At 39.2% G+C, this 26,454-nt stretch overlaps 1 protein-coding gene and 1 long non-coding RNA gene across 5 annotated transcripts in view; one reads left to right on the top strand and one right to left on the bottom strand.

Moving 5' to 3' along the window:
• Window positions 1-25,279, top strand: part of TSHZ2 (teashirt zinc finger homeobox 2) — a 277,680-nt gene extending 252,401 nt beyond the window's left edge. Inside the window, exons 2-3 of one of the 3 annotated variants that reach the window (XM_072633530.1) lie at window positions 16,262-19,334; window positions 24,095-25,279. In XM_072633530.1, the coding sequence (XP_072489631.1) occupies window positions 16,262-19,326 (3,065 nt within the window). In that variant the 3' untranslated portion in view covers window positions 19,327-19,334; window positions 24,095-25,279. Of the gene's footprint in view, window positions 1-16,261; window positions 21,286-24,094 lie in introns of those variants that run through there. The other 2 variants (XM_072633529.1, XM_072633528.1) reach the window with 2 other exon arrangements.
• Window positions 2,455-25,763, bottom strand: LOC140519960 (uncharacterized). Of its 2 annotated transcripts, XR_011972336.1 has the most exons (5): window positions 25,616-25,763; window positions 23,692-23,846; window positions 12,078-12,158; window positions 4,967-5,070; window positions 2,455-2,684 (listed from the first exon to the last, which is right to left on the bottom strand). It is a non-coding gene; the product is annotated as an uncharacterized lncRNA (long non-coding RNA). The 2 variants fall into 2 exon arrangements; XR_011972337.1 differs by lacking the exon at window positions 23,692-23,846 and having other exon boundaries at window positions 25,616-25,761.
• Window positions 25,764-26,454: the final 691 nt, after the last annotated feature.

The following is a 26,454-nucleotide window of genomic DNA, read 5'->3' as shown; positions in this document are numbered from 1 at the left end:
GAAAAATCCCATTCCTGTGGGTCCAGTTCTCAGAATACAGCCTGGAAAGGACTTTTCTATGTTTGGCTCTTCTAACATGATAAGAGTGTGTGACCTGGTTGCCTCCAGTAGAATAGGAAAAGCAGAGGGTATGACCCTGTGTGACTAAGCTGACTACGGGTTAAACGATGAAGGAGATGAACTTGGCCTGGTCTTTGGTATCACTTCCCTGCTATTTGATGCTATGTCCCCTGCTACCCCTCTGGCCACTCAGAGCCCCCCACTGAAGACTCCACTGTGACAACAGCACTTCATACTGTCCAGCTTCCCCTTCTCAGTTTTTGGAATTTACCCTTCCTATGTCACTTTGCTCTTTGCTAACCTAATCAAAAAGCAAACAAACACAACCTCCTTGTCCCAGTCCATGTGCAAAGGAGTGATCCAAGATTAATATGTTATACTTCACAGGCAACTTCTCAGTTCTTCCTCATTCCATTAGGAGCTGGGTCATAGAATAACAATAGGATTATATCTTTAGATTTAGAAAGGAAGGGACTTTTTGTCCACCCCTTCATTTTATGGAGGAGGAGTCTGGGGCAGAGAGAGGTTAAATCATTTGTTCAGGATTACTCCGGCTGTAGGTGGCAAACTAGGATCTTAACACAGATCCTCTGATTTCAAATATAGCGTTCTTTCCACCGCATCATAAAATTACTTACTGTATGGAGAATGGATTACTGTTTTGGAGCTGAAGTTGGAACAGAGAGGCAATGTGTTGTAGTCGAAACATAGATTTAGAATCAGAAAACCTGCCTCTTCTATTTGGTATGAATGCTATATGAACTTCAGTAAGCCAGGCTGTCCTGATCTCAGCAATGAAATTGAGGAAACTGAAGGGTTTTCTCTAAATGTAATGAGCATATATCCTTTGAGGTCCCTTCTAGCAGTGGTGTCAAATTCAAATAGAAAGGGGGATCATTAAACAGTTCATAAGGATCTCTGCAGGCGTAGAAATTAGAAAACGACATATTAACATTATCTATGTTTTATTACTGGAGGAGATGATAAACCAATCCAGTGTCTTTGTCAAGAAAACTTCATAAAGTGTCAGACATGACTAGAAAACTGTTTTATTATACTCTTATTTATTTTGTTAAGTATTTTCCAATTTTGGTTTAGGATTTGCTCAGGAGTGTTGTGGTTTGCATGTTTGACCCCTCTGCCCTCCAGTTCTGAGATTCTGGATTAATTGTGAGTTCAGGAAAGCCTTCCTAGAGCTCCTTTGAGTGACTGCCTTGACTCAGCCCCTTACTCCTTACAAGAGACGCTGTTCTGTTAGAAAGAACCTCCTTGATTCCATACGCTGATTTGTGACAAGTGGCAGTAACAAGGACACTGTTGAATGCCAGAAACTGCTGCCTCAACCATCTTTCCTTTTTGCCAGATTAATTGCATTGCAAAGACTCTAACACCAGGGAGGACTGGAGGTTCCACTCCAGTAGAGTGGAAAAAGCCTCTGGATGAAATCCTGCCTTGACAAAGGGATGGCCTATAGCACAGTAAAGGTCTTTAATGTCTTTGACGTCATTCATTCTAACAAAGCACAGAATCCTCACTGAAGAAGGCCAGGCCTTAAGAGTTGCTAGTCAGTGCCAGTTTATCTTTTCTACTGGCATGTTGTTGTTTTCTATTTTTTTTATTTCAGTGGGTTGGAGCCCCAGCCATGAACTTAGACAAAGGACCAAGTTAACATTTTTCTTTTGTTAGCTAACGCACTTAGACATTTTCAAGAAAAAGCAATGAGAAGTGGTCATTATCCATTATCTGCATGAAATATTTCAGAGAAAGAAGCAGCTTTTGCCAAAAAAAGAAAAAAAAAGGCAAGATTCTGAAATCAAGCCAGGCAAGGAGGAAACAAGATCACCTTCTATCTCTGTGGGACTGCTGGACTAATGATGTTATTTCAAGTGAAATTGGACTATATGTCTGAAACAGTGCAGATGGTGTCTTGGTTTTACGTGAATTGTGAAGGTTTTTCTGGACAATGACCCACTGTCCCTTTTCTTGGCAAATATCAAACTTTCTAGGATCAGAAAGAACTAAAAGAAAGAACTATAAGCATCTATAAAAGAGCTATAACTATACACATAGGTAGAAATTTGGCTGAAAGTATTTTCTATTCTTTGAAAAATGAAAATGTCAAAATCTCTATTTGGGAAAAAATTCCAGTCTTTTTTTAAAAGTAGATTTTATTTTATTTGTCTTTTTTCCTCTCCAAAATATTATTCTCATTTTGGCCTTCTTCTCTTGGTGGGATGATAACATCAACATAGTGTCTTCCAGAATGGAGGTCAATTTGTAAAGCATCTTCAATCCTCCCTCTCTTTTTTACTACATTCTCTCTCTCTGTCTCTCCCCCCTCCCCCTCTCTTCTTCCCTCTCTCTCTCTCTTTCACTCCCTCTCCATCCCTCCCTCTCTCCCTCTCCCCCTCTCCCTCCTCCAATCTTAGGCCAAAACTTCAGGTAACTGAGAAGAAAGAATTTTTCTAGGAATCTTCTTTTTATCACTCATTTCTTGAAGTTCAAAGTGTGGGTCCAACAGAGTAAAGACTCTTCAGTTAAAAAGTTTGTGATTTCCTTTTGAGGGGATGATGGGGAGGGGTACATCACCATGATGAAAGTTCTTTAACATTTGTAGCTCACTCCTGTGAAAGGGAACAAGACGTAGATGATGAGCTCCTTATGCAAAGTAGTCTAAATTTAAGTAACAAAACCTCCAAATAGCATAAGCACCTGTAACTTTCATGTGAAGTTACCGTAACTGGCTCTGAGCTTTGCCTAAAGTATCTAGGCTTTTAACTTTCAGTAATATTTCTGGATCATTGAGAGTGCTGAAGTTCCTAATTTAAACATCCAGCAAATTTAAATGAAAGGCATATTGGACTAATTCAGTCAGAAAAATAGGTACTAAAAAGACGCCTAACACAATGTTTTAAACATAATTGACAATCAATAAAAGTTTAGTTAATTCTTTTTCTAATTTGATTTTTAAAAATAATTTTCTCAATATCACTTAAAAGATTCGTATGTATTTTAGAATTGGAGTGGCTTTCAAAAATCATCTGGCCAAACCTAGAAAGCTAGGTGGATGCATAGGGCATTGGATTGGAAGTCAGGAAGATGAGTTCAAATCATATATCAGATACTATGTGACTCTGGGTGAGTCACAGCCTTTTTGGGTTTCAGTTTCTTCAACTATGAATTAAGGGTGGAGGGGGTTAATCTAATGTCCCCTAAGTTCCCTTCCATATATAAATCTATGATCCTTTGAACTCCCTAGAGTTACCGGAAAGAAAATGAAGGACCTGGAAAATGAAACAAATGGCCCAAGGTCAGTCCCACTGTCAATAGCAGCAGTAAATCTTGAACACAGGACCCTGAGCTCCCAGTTCAGTGCTGTTTCTGCTGTATCACATATGCACATGTACACTCAACATACACACACACAAACACACACACACACACGCACCCATTTGCACATATATTTATACCAATTATTATTCTGACCTATTATTCTGATCTTCAAACAAAATATGCAGTGAAACTTATAATGATAACTAAGGAACCTTCTCTAGACTGAGTAAATAATGCTTTGTACATATATATTATTTTAAAATATATTTAGATATTGTTATAATGAATAAGATACAAATTCTTTTCAAAGCATTACTGAATTCAGAGTAGTCTGTGGTCACTATATATTTTCTTAATTAATGATAATAATAATACTATCATACAATGATTCATTAGCTTTTTTTTACATTTAACGTGTTATCTTCATACTTAAAATGATCCTGATTCTCCCAAGTGCTAGGCCCCTCCCTCCAAAATTGCCTTGTATTTAACTGTTTTGCATTTGTTCCCTTTCCATTTGTGCTGTCTATATTTTTATATGTTCTCTCTCTTCCATCATATGTATTGTCTCTCCCATTAGAAGGTAGGCTCCTTATGAGAAGGGATTGTTTTATGCTTTGTACACATATCCACGGCACCTAGCAGAGTGCCTGACACATAGTAGGTATTGATTGGAAAGGTTAGGAAGCTCTGCTACACCGTGTTCTAATTAGAGGCAGGTGTTTAGTGAAGAGACTCTCTTGAAGAGAGAGTTCAAGAATAGGGATGTCATAGAAAGTAGACACAAATTTTGTGGTCAGGAGGATAAGCCTCTTTTTCTTTCAGATATAAAATGGAAAGGGTTGCTATTTCACAGGCATTTGAAGTTAAATTAAATAAAGTATAAAATCCTTTTGGTCTTAAAAAAGGAAAAGAACAACAAAAATCTAAGATATTTGTTCTCTCCAACCCTTAATTGTCATAACATTCACTGACAACAAGAAATGGGTAAATTGTCTGTCTAGACTGCAGTTCTGATCACTGTACCTGAGACTAAGTGATTCCTGTCGCAAAACTTGTTTTGCCTTGTTGTGGGATTACTTCTTTTGGTAGAGAGTTTGTGGGGAAGTGGGTTTGGACCCAGATTCTTAAAATCCCCTCATCTCTCTGCTTGATTCTGTTTTGTCATGGGCCTGGATGATGACAGTCCATCTTCCTTCATGGAAACTATAGTTTTCAAAGAATCCCCAAATCTTAGGGATGAAAGTGACCTTAAAAATTATCTAGTCTTATATTCTCATTTTACAGATAAGAAAACTTCAGTCCCAGAGAGATTAGTGTGGCAAGATAACATAGCAAGTTAATTCATTCTGATACTTGGTGGCAAGGAAATGGGGAAACACCCAAAGAGCCATGATACAAAAACTTCATAGTACACATTGCAATGACGTTTCTCCGTGAAGGAAAGTGGCATTAAGTACTTAGATTTCTTTTTCTTTTCTTTCTTTTTTACTGTACTTAGTCAACCTGACATGCATATACAAAGGAGTTATATGAAATTACAATGCTCTAGAGAAGAAATAAGAAATATTACTGCTTTTGAAGACCTTCAGAAAGCCCTCAGCCCATGTATGTAGGCCACGTATGGTGGTCTTGATAAGCAGGCTCCTCATTGTACCTTCCTGTTCTTTGACATCCCTGTAAAGAAAGAACGCTGTTTGCTTGGCTCTAGCTCTTCCTGATCTGTGTGTACAAGGCCCACTTGTGTTAATGAGTTCCTTGCATATGTCAAGAAAAATATGAGTTTGTTAGAGACAAAAAAAAAAAAGCCCAGTGAATTTAGGTTTTTCTTCTGAGAATAACAAGAAATACTTGTGAACCCAATTGCTTCTCTAGATTGCTTACAATGCAATATGCATGGAGGTTTGTATGTGGATTCTCTGTAAATGGATCTAGGAAAAAAAAAAGAAACAGAAATCTTAACTCTGGAATTGTCTTCCTTGTGTGGGAAAAAGTGGCCCATATCTCCCCTAGCCCTGCCTTCCTTGTGTCCCAGAAACCCACCCTAGAAGGAAGGAAACCCAACTCAGCTTCTTTAAATGCTTAATCCCCTTTTTGCTCACCTAACAACATGAGGACCAATCAGTGCCCAAAACAATACACATTAATAGTTTTGGGGTTGTTTGGTTGTTTTTTGTTTTTGTTTTTTAGACCAAAATAGGAAGTCTCTAACTTTGTCTTGTAATCTGGTCTGGATGCTGTGGTCATACAGAGAAAAGTATTCTGTGACTGATCAATGATCTTCCATATGCCTCATAAATCTTTATCAGGTTTTATATCATCATTTACCGATTATGATGTAAGGGTGAAAATTATCATGATCATAAATGAGTATGGTATAAAACAAGACTTCAGTCAAATTGGCTTTGTTTTGAAAAGCTGGATTTCTAGAATTGCTAATTTTATTCAAATTATCCCCCCTTTACTGCCATTGTTATGACTGTCAGTATTTTTGCTGAAATATCATGTTGTGAGACCAAGTCAACCACAGGAATACAATCCTAACAAAAACTTGATATCTATCATCATCCCATCAGTAAATTATTTTGTACAATTTCATTTAAAATCACTGTAACTGGGATTTTTAAAAAACCATTGAGATAGTAAAGTTTATGTATATTTATTATCTATGTAATATAGAATAGAATATGCTTATATATATGTATATATATTGTATATAATATACATAGTAAACACTTTGGGGCTCCAGCAGGTCAAGCTTGTCATTCCATTGTTGTAGATAATCCCCTATGGGATCAGCAGCTCTACTGCAGCATAAAATTTTGGGCACTTAAAGCTTAAGCAGTTATCCCAAGGTAACAAAAAAATGTGTCAGAGGCTGGGCCTGAACCCACATCTTTCTGATTCCAAGGCTGCTTGTTTATATACAGTATGTGTCTATGTATTGTCTCTGCACCATTTTTCAATTTTTAATGTAATGTAAATGTAATGTAAAATGTAGATTTACTTTGTTGGTTTAGAATTTTTTCTGGTGGCTAAATTTCTGTTAAGCTAAAAGTTTTAAAACAAATGTTAGTTATCATAAATAAATCATATCATAAATAACCGTGCCCCTCACTTCTAATATCACCTTATTTAAAAGTTTCAAAGCTAGGTCTGCTAGTGTTACAGGATGTTTTACAATAATTTCTGTTCATATTTTTTTAATCCATATCTCAGTAGTTCAAGGCAACTGGACTTACTAAGTTTGAGAGTGGGTCTGTGTACACAGAATGCTTCCTGTGGACTCTAGCAAAATTGACTGGCATAATCTTTATACATGGGGATGATTATCAGACACCTGTAAACAAAAAGGGTCTTTGCCAATCAAATGGCTCAGAGTTGTGACCAGAACAGTGCTCTTTTCTCTTAGAATCTTTGTACACAGTAGATACTAAATAATGATTGAATGAATAAATGAATACATTTATATGTAACTGGAGACTGGCAAGTTCTGGAACTGAACAAAAGTGCAACCGTCTAATTGTCAACCTTTAAGACACTGGCTTTGACAGACTGATTGCAGCTGTTTACCACACCAAGGCTAAAATCTGCCTGAAGTACATATCAATACAGGCAAATCATAACCTAATGAGAGAACGAAAGGGAATCCAAAACGTTCATCCCAATGGTCCAAGTTGCTCTCTAGTCTACCCCAAATCCCCACATGATTACCTTACTCGCCCTTTCATTCCCACTGTAAACATCCAAAAATCCAAGAGAGTCATGCTTAGTTTATCATTTGACTTTAAAGTTTACGTATAATTGTATACCTATATTATAAAATGGGAAATTAGATTCTAAAAGAAAAGACCCAGAAAGAAAAACTGAATGTCAGCTAGATTCCACACGTGCTGCCATAACAAGGATGGTAAGGGTGTTTTAAATTAACTTGGAAGTAGTATTGCCATCAGAAATTTATCTGAAGATATTTTTGGCATTTAACTTCTCACTGTATGTGGCAGGAAGCTTCTGAAATTTAGAAATGTCCATTTTTCTTTCTCTTTCCTCAACATTTCAGCTCACAGATGGGTAATGTCATTATAATACCAAAATTACCAATAGAGAATCCAAGTGTCAAAAAAATTCAATGAATTCAATGAGAATAGAAAAGAGTGAAAGTTTGGAGAGTATGTGTCAAACAGCCTAGTAGATTGAGTGATATTTCCCCCTTTACAACCAGTTATTTTGGTGTCATTTAGAAATAACCCCAATCAATCAACTGCTTGTTTTGCCTATATAATGCCAAAGAACTATTTCTGATGAATGATGAAATTGACTAGATATTAAGGTAGTGTCATATAAACACTCTCATAGACGTAGTTATTTGTGTGGCTTCATATGTTGACAAGTGAATTTGCACATGTAGAAACATGTATTTGTGTATGTGCAGAGTAGCAACATATAACCTCCCATCCACTTGTTTTATTCTCATTCACGCTTTAATGCTTCAGAAATCCATGATTTCATCTGTATCATCCATGTTGTTGTTCCTCTATCAAAAGATCATAGGCCTCTATATGAATTAGTAAATGGTCTTCCACATCTCAAATCAGTCATCAAGATTTTTAAAGTACCTACTATGCGCCAGATACTGATCTAGTTGCTGGGGATACAAAGGGAAATTTAAAAAGGAAGGAAGAAAGAAAGAAAGCTCTTGGCCTCAAAGAATTTGCATTCTGTCATGAGAGATGATACATAAGGTGTTTGTACAAAATAAATACAAGGAAATTTGGGGAGGGAGAAAATTAGGATTTGAGTGGAATTGGGAAAGACGGTAGTACCTTAACTGAATCTTGAAGGAAACAGAAGATTCAAAGAGGTGGAGGTGAAGGAGATGGTACAATCCAGGCATGGGGACCAACAGTGCAAAGGCACAGAGAGGAAAGATGGGGTAAAAGATATAAGGAAAAGTAAGATCAGTTTGGTTGGCCTGTAAGGTTTAGGAAGAGAAGTAATATGGAATAAAGCTAGAAAGATAGACTGGAGCCAGATTGCAAAGGACCTTAAATGACAAGAAGAGGAGTTTATATTTGATCTTGAAGGTAAAAGAGAGAAATTGGAGTTTATTGAGTAGGGCAATGATGTGGTCAAGCCTTCACTTTAAGAAAATAACTTTGACAGCTGTGCAAAGGAAGGATTGGAGTAGGAAACGACAAGCCAGAGTCAAAGTAGAAGGTTATTACAGTAATCCAGGTGAGAAGCTATGAAGGCTTTCATGAACAAGGGGGGGTGGGAGTGGGAGAGTAGCTGTGTACATGGAGAAATATCAAAAGGCGGAGGTGAACATTCTAGGTATGGTCAGAGTCAGGGCAAAGGTACAGAAATAAGAGATAAGTGTTGTGTGCGTGTTGCTCCACCACAGAGTATATGGAGGGGAATAATGTGTAAGATGAGCAGAAATATAAGCATGAGTCAGCTTGTGAAGAACTTTAAACCCCAAACAAAAAATTGTGTATTTGAGAGGGAGCCACTGAAATTTATTGGGGGTGGTGGTGAGTTAGGGGAATTGTGACACAATTATGCTTTAGGAAAATCATTTTAAGAGCTTTTAGAAGGGTAGATTATAGTTGAGAAAGACTTGAAGTAGGGAGACCAATTAGAATAATCCAGGTAAGAAGTGATTAAGGCCTGAACTAGGGTGGTTATGTGAATGAAGAGAAGGGGACAGATATAACAGACATTAAGGAAAAGAAGACAAGCTGATTGGATATGAGTGAGTTAGAGTAAAAAATCCAAGAGCATGTCAAGACTGTGAACCTGGAAGACTAGGAAGATGGTGGTGGCCCTCACAGAAATAGGGAAGTCTGTAAGAGAAGGGGTTGGGGGGGAATAAGTTCTATTTTGGACATGTCAAATTTAAGATGTCTGTGGAACATCCAGCTAGAAATGTCTAAGAAAAGTTAAAAATGTGGAATTAGAGTTCAGAAAGAAAGGCTGGGAATGGATATATAGAATATATGAATCGGGATCATTTGCATAGAGATGAAAGCTGAACATATGGGAGTTAATGACCACATAAAGAGAAGAAATGAAGACCAGATATCAAGTCCTGGAGTCCATCCACCATTGGGGGAATGGTGAAGATGAAGATTCTATAAAGGAGACTGAGGAGTGTTTAGATAGTTAGAAGGAAAACCAAGAAAGCATATGTCACAAAAAGCAAGAGAGAAGATAATTTTCAGGAGGAAAAGGTGATCACCAATGTAAATAATATAGAGAAGTCCAGAAGCATGAGGACTGAAAAAGTCAGTCCTTTAAGATCACTGCTAACTTTAAGGAGAGCATTGTAGTTGAATAATGAAATCAGAAGCCAGATTTTAGAGGGTTTAGAAAACTAGTGTGAGAAGATGAGAATTAGAGATACACATTATATATGTATGTATACTTTTTTTCTCTTTTTTAATCTAATTTTTTATTGCATTTTAAGTTTTGGATTGTCTCCCTCCCTCTCTACCCTACACTAGAGGAGGCCACCATTTGACATGTATGTATGTATATATGTAAAACCATACTATATGGTCTTCTGTTTATTAGTCCTTTCTGTGGAGGTGGATACGATCTTCCTTCATAGGTCCTTTGTAGTTGATTTGAAAATTTATAAAACTCAGAATAACTTAGTTGTTCACAGTTCTTTTTCTAATAGTATTTGCTGTTATTGTATACAATGGTCTCTTGGTCCCACTCATTTCATTCTTTGTTATTTCATGCAAATCTTTACATGTTTTTCTAAAACCAACCTGCTCATCATTTCGTACAGTACAATAGTATTCCATCACAATCATAATCCACAACTTGTCTAGCTATTTCCCAGTTTGAGAGACATTCTCTCAATGTCCAATTATTTGCTACCAAAGAGAGCTGCTATACATATTTCATACTTTTAAAGGGGTTTAGCAGAGAAGCAGAAAGGCACAATATGAAATTTAGCAAGAATGGCAGGATAAAGTAATGGGTTTGGGGTTGTTTTTTTTGTTGGGTTTTTTTTGAGAATTTGGAGAGATGTGAGTCTACTTGTATATAGGATGAGAAGAGCCAGTAGATAGGGACAGCATGAATCATGGTTTGAGTACTTTCTCCACTGACTAATTCATCTCCATATTTGAAGACCATAAGACTTCTTCCCTTCGATAGCTGGTTTTAGTAAATTTCTTTGACTGAAAATTGACCTGGTGGCCAGCCTTCCGATTATAAGCCTCTTTTCACTTAAGCAAGCTTCTCCTTGAATAATAAACTGACCACGTCTGCACTCAAAACCTTTCTAGCTTGGTAGGATTTGCAAGAGTTGGCACTATGTTCTCACCCCCATTTCATGATGAGCCATTTCATAAAGAGTGATGGATGATAACAATATGTATTTGATTCAAAAATCTATTCCTTAGTGTGTATGTGTTTCTAAAATTTCACATGTACCCTATAACACACCAGGAGAGAGGCCCATAGAACTTACCTAAAATGAATAGACAACCTGTAACAAAGAATTTGAGTTAGAACAAGGAGATTTGTTATTATCAACAATAAACATTTATTAAAGACTTATTATGCCCCAGGAGCTGTGCTAAGAACTGGAAAAACAAGTACAAGCAAGAAGAAAGAAAATCTCTGCCCTTTAGGAATTTTACATTCTAACAGGGGAGGACAACACATAATGGGAAGTCAAAAACAGGGGTAAGATAGGGAGATACAACCTATATAGGGACATGGTGAAGAAATATGGAGAGTCAGGAGAGGAGCTAGGAGAGTAGTGAGAAGTGAGTGGGGCACTTCCTCAATGGAGGCTCTGGGAGGAACTCAGTAAAGATAGGAGGTGTCACAGGGAGAAAAGGGTCTTCTAGGGTAAGGAGACCACTAAAACATGGTAAAAAGTCTAAAAAAATTAAGAGTGGAGCTGAGAGAAGAGGCAACATATTGGGTGATCTAAGTTACCTAAAACTCACAAACACTGCTGGGAATCCCTGCTGCTCCACTCCCTCTCTAGGAGATTTCAGAGATTTCCGTGAAAAATACAAGGGCCTCTGTTTTGTCCTGTCTCAGAGACAATACATGTAACATATGTACATATAACAGTATATACATGTAACAACAATAGCTAGTTCTTAACAAATGAATTTTTAAAAATCAGTCTTTTAAGTGTTTCTCCTTCACATTTAAAGTGGAGAGATATGTAGCTGATCAGTTAGGTATAGGCTGGAAAGGTCCGGGACCATTGAAAATAGTGTTTTGGATTTTGAAGTGATTCTTGCTTATTAAAATCCATAAGTTAATAATATTGATAACATGATCTATTTTAACCATTGCCGTGGCACAGGAACAGAAAATCCCTCTGACTATAACTTAACACAATGCTCTGGTTCCTTCCATTAGTTAGGCATTCAAATAAAGAACTCACTGTATTTCACGTTATGAAATGATTTACATGTAGCCCAATACTTGAAAACGAATCATGGTTAGAGGGAGAGGCAGATAGATGATATTCATTATATACCCAGGTTGCCTACATCTTGAACACCTCTGCTCTTTCTAGAAATTGCCAGTGGCAAATAAAATCACTTAAAGTGACCGATTTTAATGATGTATGATATTAAAATGTATTTTTTAAAAGAATCTTGAAATCTTTAGCCACAGTTAAAAAAAATAATTCTCACCATCGTGGACTTGGCACTTGTCCTTTCTCATGAGGCCTTTCAATGTATTCTCTTATCACTGGTGTTAGATTTAAGTCTGTGCTATGAAGGGAAAAAAAAGGACTGCTCAGCATGAGTTACTCTTCTATAAAGGTTATAGTAAACATGTCAATGCCTAATTAAGCAGAAAATTTTATCTGTATTGTGGGGGAGGGTTTTGCTGCCTCATACTTTTCTTCTGGAGAATCCATTTAGAAGGACAAAGTAGATTGTAAGGAAAAGATGGGCTCTAATATTAAGCTTCCAGATATCATGAGAGAGGAAAATATTTCTCATTTCCACCTGTGTGCAAGAACTCAGGTTGGGCAGATTTCATGCCTGTGAGTGAATAAGTATACATTTCCAAAAGAGCAATTCAGGACTTTAGCCATATTCAGCAAATCACCATGACAGAATTCAGGTCATTTTTCATCTTTTCTCCTGATTTCTTGTTCATTTTCTTTTGCACTGTTATATATGCTGAGGGTTTAACCTCAATTACCTATAAGATAATATATTCACAATATGCTATCTGCTCTGTGGGCCCATACACGGAGCCATTCTTCTTATTTGCAAATTTTTGTTTTGCTTTGCCTTATTTTTATCTTCATATCTTATTGTCTGTAAGGTAGACTTCCCACTGGTGATGTAGCAGCTGTGTTTATACATACAAAATAATTTGGAAGAAAAAAGTGTGAGTTTTGGATTCAGTAAACTGGTTATTTGTAAAAACAACCAATTAGTAACAGTTCATAAAAGCATAAGATTTAAAACTGGAAAGTACCTTGGAGGCCATCTGTCGCACTGCCTCATTTTACACATGGGGAAACTGAGTCATCCTCTGCTTAAATGCCTTGCTTTGGGTCATACATGTGGTGTATTGGAATTAGAATCTATGTCTTAGGATTCCAAATTCACATTTTCTAAATAAATAGATTTCCCCCCTATGTTGGACATAATATTACTGAATTCAACAGTGCTTTTAAATTTTTTAATTTGTTTGTGTGCATAGACACAAAAAAATCAGTCAAAACATTTACATTGTGCCATATAGAACCCTAGTACTTTCCTGCCTCTTCCTCACATCCTCCCCCCAAAACCTCCGCCATTTGCTATAATTTTGACTATAATTCCCTCCTTTTCGGTTGTTTGTATTGTCCTTATGGAGGCATAGTATTAAACTCCCAGTCCAACTACACCATGCTGCCTCTCCTCTACACTAGGAATCTGTGAAGTAAAATCTATGTTTGCTGTGCTTCCTCTTAATTCTTAAACACAAGACCCCCATCCTTGACCCATTATATTGTTCATTTCCTTACCAGTCGACTTTCTGAGAGTTAAGCCTAAATCTAGCTATTTCCTTTTCAAATCCTCACTATGAGCTACTTAGGAGTAAAGGGACAAGGAGGTAGGAAAAATATATGGAAATTGGATGATACAATTCTTACTTTTTCCAAACATAGAAATCCATTCTTCATCAACAATAAAACATCAGCTAGATATCACCCTCAAAATCCAAGCAGAGAACAGAAAAAGGACCTGGATATGGACTGCTGTATTCTCCATCATGATGGAGAGAGATTTGCTTATTAATTCCTTCTTATCCCCTCCCCCATGTCTCGATTTTGTCCATACTGTTAGTTTTCCCCTAGCCTGCCAGAGAATTGGGACCCCCGGAAAGCATCATGCTCCCAGCAGCATTTCATATCCACAAATCAAACAGGTAATTGGCATCCTGTGATTTGTACCCACAAATCATGGTGTGTTCAGAATTGCAGGCACAAAATTGAGAGGGCATTTTAAGAGTCCTCTGGAAATGTCTCCTTAAATCTGTTAGAGCATAATAGGATCGTCCCCAAATACTCCGTTCTTATTTAAAAACCTTTTAATCATTATTTTGAAATGATTGCATTTCCTAGCCAGCAGTGGAATAGTCTATTCAGATGTTCCATCATACCCCTTCCCTGGCCTTCTAGGCCTTAGCTTCTATTTGGAGCCCACCTTTATAGAATAATGTACATCATACTGTACAAATGGCTGATCTGCAACAAACTTCATTGACTACTGAAAATATAATGTCTCTACAACCAACACTCATTGCAGACGCTCTGGAATCTGGCCCCAGTCTTCTTTCCCAGTCTTATGTCGCACTGTCCCTCTTCAAGAAACCTCTCCAAACTGAACTACTACTATCTTCTGGTATCTGGAGGACTATCCTGGGAAGTAAAAGGATTTGCCCAAGATTATGGGATAAGGATAGGAAGCGGCAAGGCTGGGATTCAAACCCTGATCTTCTTGCTGCTAATAGCTAAGATGGCAAGGGAACAAGGAGGAATTGTTCTGCTTGGTCCCAGAGGGCAGAGTTAGGCTGGAAGTTGGAAAAATGGAAATTTAAGCTCTAAGTAAAGCAAGACTTCCTAACCATTAGAGACATCTCAAAATAGAATGGGATACATCAGGAGGTAGCAGGTTCCCTCCCTCTCCCCTGCCTCACTTTCTCTCTACCACCACTGAAGGTCTTTTAAGCAATAGATGGATGACCATTTTCTAATATGTTGTGAAGAGGATTCCTTCAAGCTATGAGTTGGGGGAGATGGCTTCTAAGGTGTCTTCAGATTTTGATATTTTATGACTCTGATGTTTACCATTTGCCCACATTCTCCCCTTTGCATGTGGAATAATTTCTGCTAAAGCTACCTTTGGAATCATAGAGTCATAGATCTAAGGCTGGGGGCAATGGGGGAGAAAATAAAAGGTTGTTCATTTAAATTAAAATTTAAAATATTCCTAAAGATTTATAGCCAGAAGTGACCTTAGAGACCATCATAACCATCCCCTCATTTTTCTAAATGAGGAAAGTTAGGCCTAGAGAGGGTAAGCAACTTGCCAAGGGTCACAGAGTTAGTAAGGCTCTGAGGTAGAATTTGAATCCAGGTCTTTCTGACTTCAAGTTCAGTATATCACTCTGCCATCTTGAATTCTGCCACCCTTCCCTCTCTTCCTTATAAAAGTCTTTCCAAACCCAGCTCAAATAATCCATTTTCTATTCAGATTTCCTGAGATACCCTGTGCTGAAAATGATCTCTCCCTTCTTCTGAACTCCCCAGAGTACTTTGTTTAAACCTGTTGTGGTGTGTATTTCCCTCTGTTTTAAGTCACAGTTATTCGTACATGGCTCATCCCTCCTACCACAGAAAGTGCCTTGACCATAGTGCCTTGGTTTTGTTCATCTTTACGGCCTTGCATCTAAGGAGGACCTCACTAAAGACTCACTCAACTAAAATCCCTTTGGAGCAAGTAGAATTGATTTGTTAATATGATCCTATGATGAAGCATCACATTTAGAACTTGAAGGGCCTTGGTTATTGTCTTGTCCCCCCAGGGATGTGCTGAACCTAACTCTTTCAGGAGTTGATTATTAAACTGTCAATGTGAGCATTTAGACCTTGGAAATCAGAAAAAGCTATTGATTTGTTGATCGTTTAGATTTAAGAAAATGATGGAGAAAAGGTTAATAATGCATATGAAACTAAAAAGTGTATCATCTTTACACTTTTCTCTCCAAGAATCAGTTGTTCAACATGTACCAGCATACCACCGAATCCACTCTACCCTCTTCCTCACCCCCCTATTTTCCAAATAAGGAACCTGACATCCTCTGAAGTGAAGAGATTTGCCCAAGATGGGCAGGATAGGAAGCAGCAGGTCTGGGATTTGAACCCTGGTCTTATGATTGGAATGAAGGTCCTAATAATAGCTAAGTTGGCAAGGATCAAGATCTCATTTCTATTTCTCGTCATCATTCTTCTCCCTGGAGGCAAGATGGAGCCAACTAAATAGGAGTGGGGTTAGAGTCCTGCCTGAAAATCATACATATGGATTTTGCAACCGTTCCATTATAAACATGTTAGAGTGATATTCCTTAAACGTGAAAATTATTAACTTGGGATTCTGGGAAGTTATAAAGAATTATGATTGCCTGCCAATAAAAAGCAGTAGACTCCACAAAAGACATCATTTGGCTTTTTCCTCTTTCCATTGCTAACAGTTCATAAAAGTGTAGATTAAATTGGCATTCAGTTCAGGACAGGAAGCACTTAGCACGAGGCTTGAAATTGGAGTAGGGTACGTACCCTGTCATTTCATCTGTTCCTCTTCTCTTTCAGGTTATGTTCAAGAGGAAGAATTGAAGGAGGAGGACGAAATCAAAGAGGAAGAGGAAGATGATGAGGACAGCAATTCCGTAGTTCAACTTCAGGGCAGCAATGACCCAGGCACAGATGAAGAGCTAGAGACAGGCACAGAGCAGAAAGGTAGCTTTAGCTACCAGAACTCTCCAGTAAGTCATTTATCTAATCAGGATGCCGAAAATGAATCTCTTTTAAGTGATGCCAGTGACCAGGTGGCAGACATTAAAAGCGTATGCTGTCGAGATGCCCAGGACAAGAAAGCTACCACCCACCCCAAACTTCAGAATGAAACACACAACTGCATGGATAAGATGACTGCCGTCTATGCCAACATCCTGTCTGATTCCTATTGGACAGGTCTCGGTCTTGGCCTCAAGTTGTCAAGCAGTGAGCGGAAAGGTTGTGACACACGAAATGGAAGTAACAAAAGTGACTTTGATTGGCATCAAGATGCTTTATCCAAAAGCTTACAGCAGAATTTGCCTTCCAGGCCTGTCTCCAAACCCAATCTTTTCAGCTCTGTGCAGTTGTATCGACAGAGTAGTAAGATGTGTGGGACTGTGTTCACAGGGGCCAGCAGGTTTCGGTGTCGACAGTGTAGTGCTGCCTATGATACCTTGGTAGAGTTAACCGTGCACATGAATGAAACCGGGCACTACCAAGATGATAACCGCAAAAAGGACAAGCACAGACCTACCAGCTATTCAAAGCCACGGAAAAGGGCTTTTCAGGACATGGATAAGGAAGATGCACAAAAAGTTCTCAAATGTATGTTTTGTGGTGACTCCTTTGATTCCCTGCAAGATTTGAGTGTTCACATGATAAAAACAAAACATTACCAAAAAGTGCCTTTGAAGGAGCCAGTACCAGCCATTTCTTCGAAAATGGTCAACCCGGCAAAGAAACGTGTTTTTGATGTCAATCGGCCCTGCTCCCCAGATTCTACTACTGGATCATTTGCAGAAACATTTTCCTCTCAAAAGAATGCCAACCTGCAGTTGTCCTCAAACAATCGCTATGGCTATCAAAATGGTGCCAGCTATACCTGGCAGTTTGAGGCCTGCAAATCTCAGATCCTGAAATGCATGGAATGTGGGAGCTCTCATGACACCTTGCAACAGCTCACTACTCACATGATGGTCACAGGTCACTTTTTGAAAGTCACTAGCTCCGCTTCCAAGAAAGGAAAGCAGCTGGTGCTGGATCCACTGGCAGTGGAGAAAATGCAGTCATTGTCAGAGGCCCCGGGAAATGATACTCTATCTTCTAAGCCATCTAGTAACATAACTTCAGAATGTGCAGCACCTCCAATAGAACTTAAGAAAGAAAGCAAAAAAGAAAAACCAGAGGAGACTAACAAAGATGAAAAAGTGGTCAAGGGTGAAGAATATGAAGACACTCTTCAAAAACCACTGGATCCTACAATAAAATATCAATATCTTAGGGAAGAAGACTTGGAAGATGGTTCAAAGGGTGGAGGAGACATTTTAAAGTCATTAGAAAACACAGTTACCACAGCTATCAACAAAGCCCAAAATGGGGCTCCCAGTTGGAGTGCATATCCCAGCATCCATGCAGCCTACCAGCTGTCAGAAGGCACAAAGTCTTCTTTGCCTATGGGCTCCCAGGTACTCCAGATTCGGCCAACCATCACTAATAAGTTAAGACCAATAGCTCCAAAGTGGAAGGTAATGCCCCTTGTTTCTGTCCCCACAAACCTAGCTCAGTGCACTCAAGTGAAGAAAGAGTCAGAGGACAAGGAGGAAGGACAGAAGGAGTACTCAAAGGACAGCCCTGTCACTGATGCATCCTCCTTGAGCCACAGTGAGGGCGAATCTCTCCCCAAGAGTGAGACTCCTTCAGACTCCAGAAAGAATGATCCTCCTCCCCACAAAGAGGAGGACAAAGTGAAAGAGAACAGCACTAGAGAGAAATCCCAACCTATAGAATCCACATCTTCTCTTAGCAATGGCTGTATCACCACCAACCATGCTCCAGCTCTACCTTGTATTAACCCACTCAGTGCCCTGCAGTCTGTGTTGAATAATCACCTGGGCAAGGCCACCGAACCTCTACGTTCTCCATCCAGTTCCAGTCCCAGCTCAAGCACAATTTCTATGTTTCATAAACCGAATCTCAACATCCTTGAAAAGCCAGTTTTGTCTCCAGCCCCATCCAGGCCGGGAAGTGTATCCAGGCGCTACATGTTTGAAAACAATGATCAGCCCATTGATCTGACTAAATCTAAAAGCAAGAAGGCAGAGTCAGCACAAGCACAATCTTGTACTTCCCCACCACAGAAGCATGCTCTGTCTGACATTGCCGACATGGTCAAAGTTCTTCCCAAAGCTACCACACCAAAACCCAGCACGACCTCTTCTAGGGTTCCTTCCATGAAGCTAGAGATGGAGGTCAGGCGCTTTGAAGATGTCTCTACAGAAGTCTCCACTTTGCATAAGAGGAAGGGCAGGCAATCCAACTGGAATCCTCAACATCTTCTGATCCTGCAGGCTCAGTTTGCCTCAAGCCTCTTTCAGACATCAGAAGGGAAATATCTCTTGTCAGATTTGGGTCCTCAAGAACGTATGCAGATTTCCAAGTTTACTGGACTATCTATGACCACCATTAGCCACTGGCTGGCAAACGTCAAATATCAGCTTAGGAAAACTGGAGGGACAAAATTTTTGAAAAATATGGACAAAGGACATCCCATCTTCTATTGTAGTGACTGTGCATCTCAGTTTAGAACCCCTTCTACCTACATCAGCCATTTAGAGTCCCACCTAGGCTTCCAAATGAAGGACATGAACCGACTGGCAGTGGAACAGCAAACAAAGGTTGAGCAAGAGATCTCCAGGGTATCAGTTCAAAGGTCACCGGAAACTGTAGCTGCGGAAGAGGACACAGACTCTAAATTCAAGTGTAAGTTGTGTTGTCGGACCTTTGCAAGCAAACATGCAGTAAAACTTCACCTAAGCAAAACGCACAGCAAGTCACCTGAACACCACTCACAGTTTGTAGCAGATGTGGATGAAGAATAGTTCTGAAGGTATGCGTTTGCTCCCAAGGTGAATTGTAAGGTCGGGATTGTAAGGAGCCTTGTAAAGAAGATGTATTTGCTTAGATGCAGTCAACATTCCCAAAGGTTCAAACAGCATGCCAGTTTGCTGGATTAGGACTTATTTCTTAAGAGAGCAAAGCATAATAGATGGGTTACAACCAATTCTCCATTATCCCTGTCAGAGGGGAGGTGGGGGCAGGGAGGGGAACCAAATAAACTTAGATACACAAAATTCACAGATTATCCTCAAACCTCATTTTAGCCAGTAGTTTCAACCTCCTCTTCCACCAGCCTTTTTTTTTTTTTTGTAGAGCTGCTTTCAAGGGGACGTATTGGCATTTCACCACTCAGCCCTCTTCTAGAAGTTCTAACAAGTGCTTGAAATAGCCCAAAGATGAGCAGCAGGAGGGAGATGGAGGAGAAACTAGGGGCAGACACATGCTACAGACTGGTTATCAGCTCCTGAATAACCAGAGGCTAACTTTTTCATTGTTCCTTGTATTTAAACACTTTTTATTGTTGTTGTTCTACTTTTAACAGTAGTTATGCTGCCCACTTTTGGGGGTGGGGTGGGGGAGCAGGCATGCCTTTTCTTACCCTTAAGAAGAGGTGTTGCATCTGCGACATAAGCGGGTTATAAAGTTCTTCTGTGCAGTCTATCCAGCTGAAAAGAGAGGAGGCCTATTTTCCTCTATCACTCTTCATATTTCTATGGAATTATCTCAATGTTCCCCTGTATCAAAGGTAGCATCAATGCATGCACATGGAATTTTACTCTCAATAAATAGTTTGATGACTTTCAACCCACCCATTGCCAATGTGCTCCAGGGTGACCAGCTTCAATCCTAATCCTGTCTTCCTTTGTTCCTAAATGTACCATATACGTTCAGTGCTTCACATTGTCATCAGACCCCAGACCACCTACTCCACCTCCTAGGACAAAGGTTACATTTGGATGCATAGCCGATCCATTCATTTTTGCCATCTTTGTAATGCTCTCTAGGAAGTGACTCATCCTAGGTCACTCAGATTTGACCATTTGACCATGGTTATAAACAGGGCCCAGCCTTGGGGGAAATGACACAGTAGTCATAGAAGCTCATCTGTCCTTAAATGCTCTTGGCTTAAGTTCACTGAGCCCTTCTGGTGACCATTAGCTGACTAGGTGACCTGAGCCCTTCTGGTGACCATTAGCTGACTGGGCTTCCCCATTCTACCACTTCACCTGGTCTTGCCTTCACAGGATGCTGTCCTCTGCACCCCTCATTAAATTCACTCATCTTACATCCAGTTCCTTCTGGATCAGATAGATTTCTTAGTCCTGATGGATTCTCTAATCCAGTTAATGCTTATACTGATTTGAAGAAAGAAAATAATATTGGCATATAAGAAAAATAAATAAAACCAATCTTAAGTCAAACTCAGGTTTTATTTAGGCCCGATTTGGGGACAGAGCAAGGCCTAAATTCAAACCAACATAACAGTTCATAATAAAACGTTCCTGGCTTATTATGGCGTTAGCACTTCCAGAGAGCATTTCCATTTTAAATAGACCTTCAGCACCTTAACTCAAAGGAGTGCATAATATGAGAATTTCATATCCCATGGCCAAACCAATGAGGGAGATATTTTGCCAGGGTAGGGAGCCTTTTGTAACCAGTCGCATTCCACAATACAGGTGGCACCCTCCACTACTTATAAAGCCAACCCTGTTTATAACTATGGCACATGGCAGTGGCCAAAATGAACAGATTGACCATTATAAAGATGCGTCACTCAGGACTCTGCACACAGTGGGGGGGTGGGGAGGGTGGGGCCTTAGAGCTTTTGGTCAGAAAAAAAAATCCACTGCTCTACCTGCTCCTTTGGCCCAAATGACTCCTGTTGTTCTTTTGTTTGCATGTTTTTACCATGTTAATTAAAAATGATTATTGCCAGACTCCTGCCCGTCTTTCCAAGCTTCATTTGTATCGATTTTTGCTAGAGTTAAAAGACAATCTGAAGAACGCCTACTTGGGAGGTTGGGGGCTCAGTCCTGTTTATTTGATTCATAACAGGTTAAGGTCTCCATAACTCAGCATTCAGCTGTTTCTTGCCTTAAAAAGCAAGAAGAACATGAACTGAATGCCTAGAGAAATGCTTCAAATTCCATAGCAGTGAATGCAACACAGACAGAAGAACAAATAGATAGTGGGTATTCATTATATGATCAGGACCAATTTTCCACCTGTTTGGTTTGTAAACATTTTTAAAAGTCAATATCGCTGCCAAAATATTACAATATACAAATAGGATGAGGTTTAAAAAAAAAACAAATGCCGTCCCTAGAAGACATTTAAAGCATTAGAAGGCTGCAGTGTTTATTCTAGAAACGTGAAGGTAAACCAATAATTTGGAAACCCACACACAAGTAGCTTCTGTTAACTATATAAGTTATCATTTCTAGTAGGGCATTGCCATGGCTTTTTTCTTGATGAATATTTCACATTTAGAGCTTAAAGGTGCCCCATTCATCTTATCTTCATAATAAAACTAACTCCCCACCCCCATCCCCATATCAGTTTTGTTGCCAAGATTCTGGGAAAGGATGGAAGTGAATCAGATTTGTATATTTAAGTCAGGGATTTGAAAAAAAAAGGAAGAGGCAGGGGGAGCTGAGAGGGAGGAGACCCATCCATAAACAAGAATAAGATCCACGTTGGCTAATTTTGTACTTATACTTAGAAATAAGGTGTGTTTCTGATATTCTGGCCAGCCGTGTAATTAACAAAATGCCTCAATTTCTGAGATTGTCACAGATCTGAGTATGCAGGCCATATCTTACCTGCTGCAAAGCAATGTGCATTTTAAAGAGCAACGACAGTGATAGCCTTGTTATCTGGAGTTATAATTTTGGTTGGTATTTGTGAAAGCACAAATTGTACAAAATGATAGGCCATTTAGAAAAGCATTGTCTGGATTTTATCAAAAATGTTTGAGTTTTAGCATGCCTCATTTTGGGTAGAACATATTTTGACTCAAATGATTCCACCCCCCCTTTTCTGGGCTCGTTCCCAGTCTCCACAATTAAAACATACCACACACATTAGAGAACAGTGTTCAAGGCAATTTCATCTTAAGAATAGGATAAGGAATACCGCAATCCCGTAACATAGAACTGGCCCTAAGGGATTGGGCTATTTATTATTTAAATGCACACAAGGATACCCCATCTGAAAATTTGTGTGAGGTCTGAGCAAATTAGAATGTCTGCCCTGTTTATTAAGATGTATCTTTTGATAGATGGTTCCAAAATGGAATGTTGGGGGTGGGAATAGTGCCTGGGTAACAGTGGGAGTTAAGCTCATCCCGCCATGGACCATTCCTGGAACGAAACTGTTCCAGGAGTTGGGCCAGTGGTGACATGGCCCCACCCTGAAAAGTGCCATTGTATGAATGGCGGTTGCCTCCAGGGAAAAGATAGCCATGCTTATGACACTTGGAATACTTTCATAGTGTCAGTGTGTCTTTGATGGGTCAAGGCAAAGCCTCTTGGGAAAAGATATGGGTTATAGGGTGGGAGATTTTAATCCACTAGTCAAAATACACACATAATGGTCCAACTGAAAACCAGATGTTGACAATGTGGATGGTGAAACTGACCTACTATGGGGTTTCCCAAAAACTATTCTGTGGAACCCTGCTGTTGTACGAAATAAGACTGGGAGAAGTGCAATCACTGAGGCAATTCTGATGCTCACAATAATTTATTCTTAAAATATGAAATAGTTTGATATTTCCAGGATCTATGATGTCATCAACATGAGTAGGCCTTCCACCAAAAGAGATTTCAAACCACTTCATGTCTTGGTAGAAAATGTCCCCCACCTAGAATTAATATCAGAAGCCAGATCAAATGATAGACCATGGGATTCCACAGTGAAAGAACTAAACTAACATGTCACCTTTTGAATACATGGGTTTTAGCTGAGTGATCCAGACTAAATCTTTTCAACTGCAGTAGGTTTTTATCTCTGTTGTACCTTCTCCCCTTCTTCCCTCATTCAGGCTTTTGAAGTCTGTAATTTGGGACTTGAATATAGAGTAACATTATTTTTCCTTTACTGCAATCTGCCATCAGGATCATCTTTTCATTTAACCAGATGCATTTTTTTTCCTTGCGCTAAATTGAAAATCTATGAACGGCAGGGAGTGCAATGTTTTAATTAGCTCATATTTTTTATATGGATTTATGTCTTTAAAATACATTTGTGTAATTCTTCAGCTAAATTAAAAACGTCTTTCCACAGAGGAGGAGGGAAGAGGAGGAGATTTTAAAAAAAGAATAAAATTGCGTGTTATCTACCTTTGCTAGCTCTGACTACAGATGGTGACCGTGATATCGAACGGAGGGGCCCAAAACAACTGCAGATGGTTCGTTGTTGAGTTTCTCCATGGTCTGATTTTAAACTTTCCTTCCATTTCCAGAAGTCATTATCTGTGGAGGATCCTCTGGGAGAGCTTGGGGAGAGAGTTTTGTTTTGTTTTGCTTGGTTTTTCCCCCCCAGTCCCTAATAACTAAACGGGCAGTTACCTGCTTCGAGCTCATTTTTAAAGCAAAGTTACTACAAAACAATTCCCCCAAAAGCCATCCACCAAAAAAAAAGTCATCATGATAAACAGTTTTTCTCTGCATTTCCTCCTTTGTCTTTTTTTTCTCCTACCATCAAGTTTAAAGCTTCCACGGTGCTTTTTTTTCTACTTTATAGGAGACAAGTGACATTCTGCGGTAAATGGAAGAAAGAGCAGAGCGGAGCTGAAAACCTCTAATGCATTGACACTAACGTGCCCTCTATTGTTGAAAATGAGCAGGCAATCATGATTGTTCATCAAATGGCTCCTAATGCAGTTAAAGCATTTGGCTGTAATTTCTCCTTGCATTTATAATTACTGTCATAGACTGCACACCTCAGTGAGCAGATTAAAGCTATAAACTATTTAGCTGGAGCTTGAAGATGAAGAACTTGATTTCTCTGGCAGCCTCTATTTGTTAGGGAGCTTGACACTTCCCATAAAAATGACTCAACTTGATGAAGAACAATGCAGTTTTAGCAATGCAGTGATTTTAAATCAGTCATTACACCACACCCTGGAAGAATTGCAAAGCAGTTGGTTAAATGATATATAGGACGCAGAGATGGCTGGCTGCGTTAAGTGTACCAAAAATAGAAGGGGATTTGGTGTGCGGCTCCTTCCCCGGCTCTCCTCTGAAATAGCAAGAGTTTGTTGAAAAATCAGTGCATGTCATGTTCTCCTATTAAATCCAGTGTAAATGTTACATGAGGCTAACCCGGCAGGGGGAAGAGAATGCCTGGAGCCTAAGGCGGATGTCACAGTTTGGGGTTTGAGAGAACTTTCTGGCTGTCGTTCAGCGTGCACACCTCGGTGAGCCCAAGAAGCTAACAATACTTGCTTTTTTTTTCTTTCCTAGAGGATGAGCTATATTTAGGCACTGTGGGCATCTCAATCAGGACAACTCCATGCATGTTAGCTGTGGCTCTTTAAAAAAAAAAAAAAAATCTCTTGTTTTTCCAGCTCAGAGGCTTAAAAAAAAAGTTAGAACCCTGTAGCCCATTTTGTTCCAAATGAAATTGAGGTTGGCATTTGATTATTTGTATCAAAGGTCAGCAGATACAAGAGAAAAATTGACATCCACTAAAACTAGCTGTATTTTTTTTTTCTGGACATCATGATACTTGATAAACCAAGTCATTCATGTTGGAGTTTACTATGTGCTTTGGATCTGTTCCCTGAAATGGTATAGAGATCATCAAGGCACATGTCTCTGTGCAACACAACTCTGATATAAGGGATATTCCTGAAGAAACTCAGTGTGCGTTTAACATGTATTTTTGCATATCATCTATTGAAATAAAGTAAATATAGTTCATAGATTTAAAGCTACAAAGTATCTTCAAGGTCACTTAATCCAATCTCATTTTATAGATTAAAAAACAGAGGTCTAAAGAGGTCAAGTGACTTGTCAAAGGTCCTTTGGCAGATTCAGGATGTGAATTCAGCTCCTCTTACCTCAAATCCAGAGCTCTTTCCCCCCTTCTCCAAAGTTTCCCATAAAGCATCCTCCCTCATTTAAAAATGTATAAAGACTTTGGGTGTTATTATTGTCACACAAGGTAGAATATGCACAAAGTCTAAGCTGACAATGAGTAAACTTCAGTGTTAAGAGCAACTACCCTTTTGTACATAGAAATCCTAAAGAGTTAAATTACCCTTGTTCCAGTAGGCATAGGAATGTGACATTACCAAGACCTCATGGATGCTTGCTAGTACTCAGGCTATCCTGTAAATTGTCCATAAGTGCCACATCAACTGAATAGACCATTTTGACTGAATTGACCAGTATTTATTCTGTTGTCATAGAATCATAGAATGTTAGAGTTGGAAGTGAATTTAGAACAGAATGTTATGACTCTAGGGGACCTTAGAGCATAGACTATTGGATATTGGAATTGAAAGAGGCTTTGAAGCATAACATACAGAATGTTAAACCAGATGGGGCATCAGAACATAACAAAATGTTAGAAATGAAAGGAACCAGAGAGACCATTTAGTCTATACCTTCCCATTTTACAGAATAGGAAACTGAGGTTCAGAAAGGGAACATGATTTGCCCATAGTCATATGGTGGTAGATTCAAGACTAGAATGTGTTATCTCCTAACCTAGTAAACACACACACACACACACACACACACACACACACACACACACACACACACACACACACACACACACACACACACACACACACCCCTATATCTATATATCTACACATATGGAAGCCCTTTCAGTTCTGTTTGTAAGAGCACAAGAGAATCCCCTAGATGGGCAAATGTGATGAAATCAGGTGGGTCTGTACAACGTAGAGGTATATCACATCATATACTTCAGTTCCCTTTCTCGTTCACTTACAAGCTGAATAAGAGTGCCTTGGTCCCTGGCCCATCTCAGTGAACGTGTCTGTCTTTGGTTTGTGCCATGTAATCATCACCATTGCAATGGTGGCCAACTCTCCTGCTCCCTCAGAGATGCTGAGCTGCTTCTCAAGG

Source organism: Notamacropus eugenii, chromosome 1 (genome assembly GCF_028372415.1).
Source record: "Notamacropus eugenii isolate mMacEug1 chromosome 1, mMacEug1.pri_v2, whole genome shotgun sequence".
Classification (NCBI taxonomy): Eukaryota; Metazoa; Chordata; class Mammalia; order Diprotodontia; family Macropodidae; genus Notamacropus; species Notamacropus eugenii.
This window is presented reverse-complemented; position numbering and strand designations above follow the sequence as displayed.